General features: G+C 39.6%; 1 protein-coding gene across 1 annotated transcript; it reads right to left on the bottom strand.

Annotated features, from left to right (window-relative positions):
• Positions 1-552: 552 nt before the first annotated feature.
• On the bottom strand, positions 553-9,304 carry LOC137866447 (plastin-1-like). The gene is made up of 16 exons (XM_068702372.1): positions 9,147-9,304; positions 8,590-8,680; positions 5,672-5,832; positions 5,467-5,596; positions 5,190-5,322; positions 5,004-5,085; positions 4,230-4,395; positions 3,999-4,141; positions 3,796-3,891; positions 3,415-3,619; positions 3,004-3,082; positions 1,899-2,013; positions 1,682-1,815; positions 1,450-1,573; positions 1,223-1,356; positions 553-1,122 (listed from the first exon to the last, which is right to left on the bottom strand). Exons 1-16 carry the CDS (start codon positions 9,150-9,152, stop codon positions 984-986), a joined length of 1,938 nt encoding a protein of 645 aa, XP_068558473.1. The 5' UTR covers positions 9,153-9,304; the 3' UTR covers positions 553-983.
• Positions 9,305-10,832: the final 1,528 nt, after the last annotated feature.

Raw genomic sequence — 10,832 nt, 5'->3', positions numbered from 1 at the left:
TATTCATAGATTGTAATTACTAATGTATTGATGTGTAAGCATATTTCTTATGTTGCAGATGGTCAAGGTGGGGTGGTTTTATATACTGCTGTGTAGCTTGATTTATTAAAATACATCTTAATCTATTTGTTGATACATATTTTTGTATTAGTAATCTGAATCTGTAAAGTATCTAGTAACAAAAGCCTTGGAATACAATATTTCCTTCTGAAATGCAGTGGAGTTAAAATATATAGAAGAACATTTAATTAATCAAGTAAAGTACCTCAAAATTGTACGCTTTCCATCACCATACATAGGCTACTTTTTTGTTTGTTTAAGTTGTGTTCAAAATCACTTTTGAGTGTGTTGCAGATATACTGACCCAGTCACCAAAGAGAAGAGAAGATATTTGTGCAATTTATAGCATAATTCTATTTTTTCGCTTTCCAAATTTTCGAGACTCATCCAATGCTCCTCTTTATGTTGTCCTAAAAAGTAGCTCAGTGTCTCTAAATCCACATGAGTATATTGATTTTCTTTAACCAGACACAACACATACAAGGTCGCTGGTTACATTTAATAGATTCTCTTTAATAATTAAATAGCAATATTCAATGCACAACATTTACAGATAAAAAGGATAGGTGTGTGTGTGTGATTCTGCTTTTCCTTCTTCTGTATCTCCTTTTCTGTTCATATAGCGGAATAAGTAAACAGATGTCATGCACTATCAAATATGATACAGAAAAGAACAATTAGGAGCTTGCTCTGTGAAATCACAGGCAACAAACAAATGCTAAAGCTGATGAGAAATGATTTACAACTTTAAGTAAGCTTATTGTTTGCATGAAAAGAGAAACAGAGTGTCTTGCTCTGATCACAGAAAGGTAAAGGTCAAAGAAAAAAAATACATTGATGAGAAAAACATGGGGGGGGGGAAAGCGTACAGAAATAAAATGTGTATTGGTGGTTGGTTTCCAGGTGGCTGGTTCTTGTCTATTTCAGCGGTTGACCTTTTTCAAATCGTGGCCCATGAGGGAGGCGAACAGCGTCAGCACCATCTTAGGATTCACTTTTACCAAATCTTCAGGCTGCGCGTAAACACGAGCTCCAATCTTACGAGCCAATGAGATCGCATACCTGGGAGAGAAAGAGAAAGAGAGACGAGAAGATGATCTAGTGGCAAATACAAAGATGCAGGGAAGGGGGGGAACAGAACAGCTGAGATTTTGTCTTTTACTTTGCGTTGTTGAGTTTATCAGCATCCTTCAGCACTCTTCTCTCTGCTCTCTTCACCATGTCCCTCTTGACGGTACCGGGAGCGATGGCGTCGATCAGGTCAATCACTGGCAGACTGGTGCTGATCAGTTTGTCCTGCAGGGAAACAGGGTCCAATGCAAATGTGTATACACACTCATATACACCATGCATTCACACAAACACACAAACAGACGCACACACGCATACCTTGAAGCTGCTGATCTGTGTGTCCTTTCGTTTGTGGCTCAAGGTGTTGTTGACCCAGTCGAGGATGACCTGATCTTCAACCTTATCACCATCACCCAGATCTGACAAAACCAACACTGTGTACCTGGAGGATAACAAACAGGATAGACAACTCAAACTATACAAAGAGCCATTGCATCCAAACCACCAAAATTGTTACAGTATGTCACACAGCTTTGACTGGTGCATGTACCTCCTCATCAGCTGCCAGACCAGCGCCAGGGTGTGCAATCGGCTCCCCTCGTTCAGGTTTTCTCCTCCAATGCCGACTAGAGAGAAATGAGCTACATCCCTGCCCAGCTCCACAGCATAGTTACAGTTCTCCAGCTGAGACATGAAAGGAAATACAATATTACTTTCCTTTTATTTTATCGTTAAAATATTTCTTTCTATTTCTTCAATGTGGACACCTTCTTCATATTGGCCCCCAGGACAGGATAAGGTGGGTTGTTAACTTTCTTCCAGTTCACAGGCATATTAACCTTCTCATAAAGCTGCATGATGATCAAACCATCACACAGGTCACTGTAAGGTGAAACACACAGACAGTGAGGAAAATACGGTATCACTGCACTGGGGCGCATGCAGAAATGAATCATTGAATTAAAGAGATGAAGAAATGTAAGATTTACACTATGCTAAATCTGGTTCAGTATCACTTACTCTAATTAACAAAGTAATTACAGAAAGTTACTTTATTTTGAGCATGTCATTTTCAGGCTTGTGCAATAAAAATGGGGTTCTTGTTGGCGTTTAACACCTTGTGGATATTTTACAGGCTTAGGCTGTTATAGACTGTTTACATTTGATTACTTCTGGTCCAATAAATAAATAAATCAATGTGGGATCCAGTATGCCTCTACCACATTCACATGGACTCAACTTCAGATTTTTTAAAATCCTGTCTATAACAGCTGTTCATGACTCTTATTATAAATTGGGACATTACAGCTTTGAAGTCAAAAGGGGTAAATTGGTACAGAGAAAAACGTTATTTCACATAAATTGATGGTGAATTTAAGATTGAGAGGCTGGTCAGAGAAGTTGGGAAAATGTGTGTACAGAAAGTGAAATAATAACATTTCAGCTATATAACTCTTGAGCAAGGCACCAGTCTACCAGTAGAATACTTTGTACTGTGTAATAATAAAATAAGAACTTTTATTTATGTGACAACTTCAAAAAGAAGTTTAGAAAGTGCCTAAGAACAAAAAAAAAAAACATGCATATACTCACAAGAGCACAAGAGAACATGTTATATACACATTTTAATAAAATAAATATAAATAAAAGGTAAGTGTAAAACTAAATAAAAGCCAATTTGTAAATGTTAGTATATCGAAAGAGGATGCTGCTGTTGCTCCCCTGATTTCCTAATTGCCCAGATGACTCTCTCTCTACCCTCATTACTGCGGTTATACTGGTGCAGCCCATTAATAGGTGAATGGAGGCATAAAGTCTCCATCCCTTGTCTTTGATAAAGTTAACCACATTGATGAGTAACTGATGACATACCAGAACAGGTGGTTGACATGTGGAGAGACGCCCAGAGAGTTCATCCAGTTTCTAAATGTCTTCTCTTCGTTGGACTCAGCTGGAAAGACATAAAGACATGATAAACATCCACATCACGTGGTCAACTAGCTGTTCCCACACAGTTACTGTCACCTGGTAGGAATGTTTTAAGTTCAGCTGTAGCTTATGTAAGGTAGGAGTGGTTTTATGGCTGGCACAACTAACCCTGAAATATTTACTTACTTGGGCTTTTGATAGGGTTTATGACCTGTGGGTTTTTCTTTAAATCAGTTCTCTGCACATTTATAATATGATAAGCATTCTGGCATGCCAGCATTTTATGAGATGCAATGATTAGCCCCAAGGCCATGGTATGATGCAGCCTAATATTGGACAAAATCGGTGCCTCACGCTCTATGTGTGCAGTTCCTATGCCGTTGCCGCCATTGATCTGAGCCTTCTGCACACCAGGATACATGTTGTACAGGTTGGCCACAAAAGCCAAGTTGAGTTTGCTGTTCCCAGACGTGACGTCATGAGGAGACACAAACTGTCTGCACTCCAGCCGGGCCGCCTGCCGCAGCATCATCTCAGCCCTTCGGTCCAAATCACGCTCCTTCAAATACACAAAAAAACACACACGTGTGCATGACACTACGTACATATAATCATGCCAGAATCCAATGTTAAGGTCCCTATATTTAGTGTAATGTATATATAATAGAACAGATATATTTGACATTTTCCATTCATCAGCTTTTCTTTTTGTGATTTTAAAATAAAGTGACTCACATTAATGGCGCTCATGTCAATTTTGACACTCCTTTTGTAGTCTTGCTCCTCTTGGAGAGCAATCTGGTCCAACAGGTGGAAGTAGGCTCGAGAGTCCTACAGTAGTACAATACAAAAAGGGATTACACACCTTTTTTGTGTAAAAGTGTGTGTGTGTGTGTGTGTGTGTGTGTGTGTGTGTGTGTGTGTATTCTGAGGAGGACCTTAATATCATCGCTGAAGTTCCCGATGGTGTTTGTTCCAGCGTTGCGTAGATGGTGGTTGACCCAGCGGAGCAGCAGATCCTCAGGGGAGAGAGACAGCAGATGGTCCAGATTCTCCTTATTTGTCACAAGGCCAATCAGACCTGAAGACACACATGCCATTAGTTTAAAACTCTCTATAAAAAGGTACAGTTTTTTAAATATACCTTGTGTGCGTGTGTGTGAACTGACCTTTGTTCCTGCTGATTTCTATATCAGCAAAGAGGCCGACCTTGATAATCTGCCAGAGCAGGCCCAGGACCAGATGGGGTTTCCCAGCCATCAGATCATGGGCGTCAATGCTCACCACCATACAGCCGATCGCTGAAGCTGAGTTCAGTGCCAGCACCAGATTCTCCTACAAATTGTGTGTCAACATGTTCAAAATCAGAAATTTCATAGGTATTGTTGTACCAGCTCACCAAAATGAAAGGCTGTGGCCCGAATCCTCCAAATAATAACTAACTTATTAAACAACAACATCAAGTTATAAAAAAGGACAAATATGTGACTGTTCTTTCCTTCCTTCTCCACAGAGGAGACATTTACAGAATAGATATAATACATAATGTAGTAAGAAGTTAATATATTACAAGATGGTATTGCACAGTGCAACATTGTTGAAAGACCAATCTATTGTCTAGATCTACACTTATAACTGTTACTGTCTTAGTTCACATCCATATATACAGTACTACAATCATGTACAATCATATAGAACTTATTTGGTTAACTGCTCAATAAAATCAAATACATTTAGTTATTTCTAGTTTCCTTTTAACTAGTTAGTGAGATACACATTTTGTTTCTTAGTTTCCAGGCCTTTATACATTTTAAAAACAACTAGCTATCGAGTTTCTCAATTAACTCTCCACCAGAGCGCAAACGAGCATGCTAGCATGCATGACACATTTCTTAGTATTTGCAGTGTATGTGTGTTATAAGTGTTATGGATTTACTACTCACTGTCATTGTGAAAGTGGCAAGTTTCTTAGTGTTGATGACTCTTTCGTCAATCGTGTCAGGCTGAGACAGGTTGATCATTTTGCTGAAGGAGAACAAGGAGTGTGAGTGAATCATTTCAGATGTGTGTAATCTCAGATTTGTCCGTGTGTGTATGTATGTGTGTGTGTGTGTGTGTGTGTGTGTTACCATAACAAGATGCCATCACGGACAGAGGTGAAGAGGCTTTCATCGTCAGGGTCCATGGGCAGCAGATGTTGGCAGTCTTTGTCTTTTGCCAGGGCTTTGTTAATCCAGTTGACAAATGCCACCTTCTCCTCATCTACACACACATGATATAGTCACAGAGAGCCACACTTTTTGGTACACCGAGATCACAGCAATCAAAATTAGGAAAATCAACATAAAGCATGACATACACACAACAACAACAACAACAACACACACAATGCATACTCTCTCACACCAGAGTAGGAGTGCTGTGTTCCCTCGCTGGAGTTTCCTGATGTTCCTCCGAAGGAACGGATCCCATCTCTCCTTGTGACGGTTTTCCTAAACGTCTCGCTGAGCTCCTTGCTCTTCAGTTCTTGATAGATCTGAACATGGACAGGCTGCATTAGTCCATGCACGGTTGTGATGAATAATTTATTTTGCTCACAAACTGAACTTACAGAAACAAATTCCTCAAAGCTGATCTTCTCGTCCTTGTTGGTGTCTCCAGCGATGAAGGTCTCGGTGATCTCTCGCACTTTGTACCCTGGCAGGGAGAAACTCGCCTCTCTGAACAGCTCCTGGAGCTCAAAGTTGCTCACGAAGCCGCTGTTATCAATATCTGAACACAAATAGACACAGAGAGAAACGCACACACACATATACAATGAGTCAATTTGCTCCACAAATATTAATCTTAAAATGATGAGCATAATATTTATTTGGAAATATTGCACGCAGATAATAAAAGCAAGGACAATCAAAGACTGAGATTGCTTTAATGAAGTCTAGTTTCCTGATAATTTTATTTAATAAGAATTTGTGTGTAATTTGGTACGGATTATAGGGAGGATAAAGACTGATATTTCAGTTTAATTAGTGTGTTAATTAATGTGTTTTATTGCATATAATTACTGCTCCATTTAAAACCAAATAAGACTTAATTCATTACTCATTTATTATTGCAAACTTTGTTCTTCATATATGTCAAATTGTTGCCTTCAGCTGACCTGCTGTGCACTGAACAGGATTTTTGGCTTGTGATCCCAAAATGAGACAAAGTCATCATATGGCCTTGCCTTAGTGTAAACATGAGTTGTGAGAATTAGGAAGAAAAAGGACAGATAAAAAATTGTGAAGAGATTTTTTTCCGTCTAGCCCTTTTATGTATAGAGGTCACTACAGTGGACAGCAGTTCAAATGTTGTTTTCTTGTATATGCATGGGTTTTGATGGCATAGTTGCACATCAGCAACTACAGTGAATGCTATTGCATCATCCCATACACTGTCACTCAGTGGCAAGCCATTTGTAAGTGCAAGATACATTTCTCAAAACCACTCATCAATATCTTGCCAATCCTTCTATGGAAAGACACCTTTGCAGGTATGAAAATGTTGGTGACATCAAGTAACAACTAAGGAATCATATAATTCATAAATTTTCCAAGTATTGATTTTATATTGGGAGGAAATTACGATTAATCATCTGTCCACTAAATTGGACATCATGCATCACTGGCTATACTTCCTGTGGCAAACCAGGGGGGAAAGCCGAGCAGACAGCCAAGCTCAGGTTGGGGGAGGTGATGGAGGGAGTCTACTATCCAGTGCATGTGCTGCAGCCACTAGGCAAGTGGCATTGGTCACACCTGCAGCCCATCGGCTAATTAGAGTGAGCATATGTTCACAGAGCAAAAAATGCAAACAGATGCAATGATGCTGCATGCACACAAAGAACCAAGTACGTCTGCATGCAGTGTCTTGTGGCTTTGTGGGTGCTTTGCCAATTATCATAAAAAATAGTCTGCACATTTTCTATATATTATTTTAGAGTTTTCACATCTTTATATATCATTTTATTCATTTGTTTGTTAAATACATTTTTCTTCAGTTGAAAACAAAAGTGCATGCTGTCCACCTGAGTGGACATGCAAACATTTTGGATACAAATTTGGATTAAAAAAAAAATAAAGTTAAAATCTTGTTTTTTATGCATAAAGAAACACAAAAAATCCTGACTGAGGTTGTCATAATTCATGCATGACAGGGCTAGACTGAAATCTCAACAACTATTGCAGAGATTCTCTTCAAATTGCGTACAGACATTCATAGTCCCCACCCTTGAGGTTTTACATTTGTGGTTCAGAGGGAAATATCTCCATAACTGTCATATATTACAATGCAAACTAGTGCATACATTTATGGTCTTTGTGGACTTTGTTGAGCCTGTCACCCTCAGGGCAAATCCTCAACTGATATCATCCTCTGGTTTATGAGTAAATACTTACAGAACAAATGACATCCAATCGGCCTCAACTGTACTTTAGCATGCTAATACACTAAACTAAGAAACAAAAGGTAGTCGTTGATGGAAACACTGATGCTGTTTCAACTGTACAGAGATGACAACCAGTAGTATATAAACATTGCAAATACTTCATATTTTAATAAAAGATCTGATATAAAATCTAATAATTGACTTAACTTGTTGCCCTTTCTGCTTAAATCATCCTCACTCAAATAAAAGTTGTCACATTAAAAAGTTTGACAACTGTAATGTTGTCAAATATCTTTATTATGATACATGCACTGTCCAGTTTTTATATGTTCATCAACACAACTGGTAATGATCAAAATCTAATTTTACCTCAGCTAACATAACCACAACTCTAGCAATTAATAGTAATTAATCTAATTGGAAGTGTACCAATGAAACAATGTCTCCAGTCAATTAGCACCAAATTTCTTTCAAGAACTTTTGACTTTACAGTTACATGTCAGGCCATTTCAACATTTTTAAATCTCTGTCTCACCCTCTTTATTTGTTTAATCTATTGAGCTTTGTATTTGTGTTTCACATAGGAATGTGACATTCCTTATTTATGTTGCTCACTATTATCAGCATCTTTTTGTAACTATACACTTATGATGAAGATTAACTGTTAAAATGGGTGACCGTGGCTAAGCGGAGAGCAGGGCCACCTTTCAATCAGAAGGTCAGTGGTTCGATCCCCGGCTCCTGCTCTGCTAGTCTCATGTCAATGTGTCCTTGAGCAAGACACTTAACCCCAAAATTGCTCCCATAGCTGCGTCTACGGTAGATAGATACTGAATTGTAAGTCGCTTTGGACAAAAGCATCTGCTAAATGACTGTAATGTCATGTAAAATCTGGCAATGCCTCATTATTACATCTGGAAATGCCTCAAACACAAAGTACAAACACTGAACAACCCAAGGCGATAAAAATATCTTGCGTAAGAGTCATGCTTTATTGTCAGCTGTAAATGTCCTACTTAGATTCATGTCAATACAACGGTAGGGTCAGGTTAGGTGTGTGTGTGTGTGTGTGTGTGTGTGTGTGTGAGTGTGGAACTGACCAATTCTATTAAAGGCATCTCTGAGATCTTCCAGGACATCTCTGGAAATCTGTGTGACACGACTCTCCATAGTAGCTTCTGCTTTGTGTACCTGAAACACACACACACACACACACACACACACACACACACACACACACACACACACACACACACACACACAGTTCTGGATCACACTGGACACAAAGTAGGAGCTGATTTTGCCAGATTGATCAATATGTCGACATAACAAAGCTTCATTTTAACGCTGCAAACATAGAGAAATCATTTAATATAGAAACAGAACTAACAAAAGCTGAGTTTGACAACAGAGATGGGGTAAAGGTGGAAGAACAATAAAGAAGTGTCAGGTTATTTACTGGAATTTGTCCAGGGTAGTCTTGTGACTTCTCACTGGCATTTCTTTACTCTGCACCGACTTTTCACACAGACATACAGGCACATTCACACACCTTAGGTTTTTTATAACCCCTGCTGAGGTATTAGCATTTTACAGTAAAGTATCCTTTTGGTTCTTTGCTTGACAGACAGAGTAACCCTAAGATAGAGACAAGTACCTTCATAAGAGTTTCCTGTTAGTCCTGTCTTGAGTTATAAGCCTCTCGGTGCTGATCCCTCTGGACTGGCTGCACGAGTCGAGTCCTCCAGATCTCTGTGAGGCTTCAGGCAGAGCGGAAGCTGGATCCCGGAGAGGCTGGAGAGCTGGTTATCTCACCTAGGAGGAGCCACTAAGGAGAGGCACTGCAGAATGGACCTTTGGCCTTTCTGGACCCTGTGACAGGCGTAGACAGTTAACAGTTAACACCTCAGCTGTGTCATCACATTAAGACGTTCACCTGTTTTTCTCTTCAGTGCAATTGATTTGCAATGACTGCAATGCATCTAGAAAGCATAAAAAGTTAAGCACTAAAACACATGTTGTGGGGACAGTGGGAAGAGAGGATAAAAAAGATACTAAACACACTAAAATAAAAACACCAGCAAGGCCAATTAAATAAAGTGTGACATATTCACACACTTTCTTGCAAACTTAGATTGATACCACTCGTTACATTAAGCCACAGGTTCTTTAATGGACCATGCACACATTTTGCATTTCTGACAAACATGAGGCCTGTGTTTTCCTGCATAGCGTGCCTCACTGCCACACAAAGCCCTGTAACCTGAGGCACACAGCCAACTGCATCACTTAGATTAAACTGCCCCACTACACAGCAACACTGCCACTTTACTGCAACAGTCACTCTTTATTCCAAACAAACAACTGCAGCAGATCACGCATCATTGCTTTTATGTCTTGAAAAATGCTTGTGATGCTCTTCCTAAATCTGTGTAATTTGACAGTTTGACAACTATACACCATGCAGGAAAGTTAGCCTTGGTGTTTTAGAATAGTCAAACTGCAATGTAAGGAAACAATAGTAGTAAGGAGCTTACATTCAGTCCCAGGCAGGCTGATGGGCTTAGAGTCCGGAGCAGGGCCAGTCCAAAGTAGAAAATCAGCTTGCTGCAGCGTTTTGGGCCGCTTTCTTTCACTTCTCTCCTCTTGTGTTTGCCTCCCTTCCCTTTCTCTGTGCGTACCTGTCAGCCTCTCCTTTCACCTCCACCACCGCTCAAAAAGGCACACACAGTCCCATAACCAGCCGGAACCAAGACACAAGACTGTGCAAAATGTTTCTCTCTTGGATCAGACAAACATACTAAAGACATGTTTACACCTATTCACTACAAACTTATGCAGATTTTTTTTTTTTGCCTCTGAATCCACAAAGACTCCATCTTTCTATCTCCCTGTCAGACACTTGATCAGCCCATGTTTCACTCTGTGACTCTGAGGTGCTCTCCGGTTACCCTCTGCTACTAATCGCAGGTCTGAGGCAAGTGCTCCACCTCTAGTTGTTGATGTACCAGCTACAGTTTTGGGTTGTGGACCCTGAGCCAGGATCAGTTGTTGGTGTAAAAATGCAACAACCGGCCAAAGACTTTCTCATAAGCCTCCTGCATTATTCACTTTGGTACACATGCGCAGGAAGGAGAGTAGAAAACCACACAAACTTGCAGCACAAGCATGCATGCACACAATAATGCTGCAAATGTTTCTTCTCTAGCACTGAGCTTAGACATTTTGTGATACTAAATATGAATTGCTTTTATGAGTTTATAGTCTAAAATATTGTTGACATAGACACATGTTGCTGTTACTTGTTCTAATAGTAGATATATTGCTTCTACTAAAATAAAAT

Source organism: Cebidichthys violaceus, unplaced genomic scaffold (genome assembly GCF_023349555.1).
Source record: "Cebidichthys violaceus isolate CVI_PGR_0920_01 unplaced genomic scaffold, fCebVio1.0.p SCAF_83, whole genome shotgun sequence".
Lineage (NCBI taxonomy): Eukaryota > Metazoa > Chordata > Actinopteri > Perciformes > Stichaeidae > Cebidichthys > Cebidichthys violaceus.
This window is presented reverse-complemented; position numbering and strand designations above follow the sequence as displayed.

What these genes read in the sequence shown, in the direction of transcription:
- LOC137866447 (XM_068702372.1), bottom strand. An exon ending in AGATGCCTTTAATAGAATTG is followed by an intron (nt 5,833 to 8,589) that starts GTCAGTTCCACA and finishes ATTTGTGTTCAG; the next exon opens with ATATTGATAACAGCGGCTTC. An exon ending in TTGACATGAGCGCCATTAAT is followed by an intron (nt 3,620 to 3,795) that starts GTGAGTCACTTT and finishes GTGTATTTGAAG; the next exon opens with GAGCGTGATTTGGACCGAAG.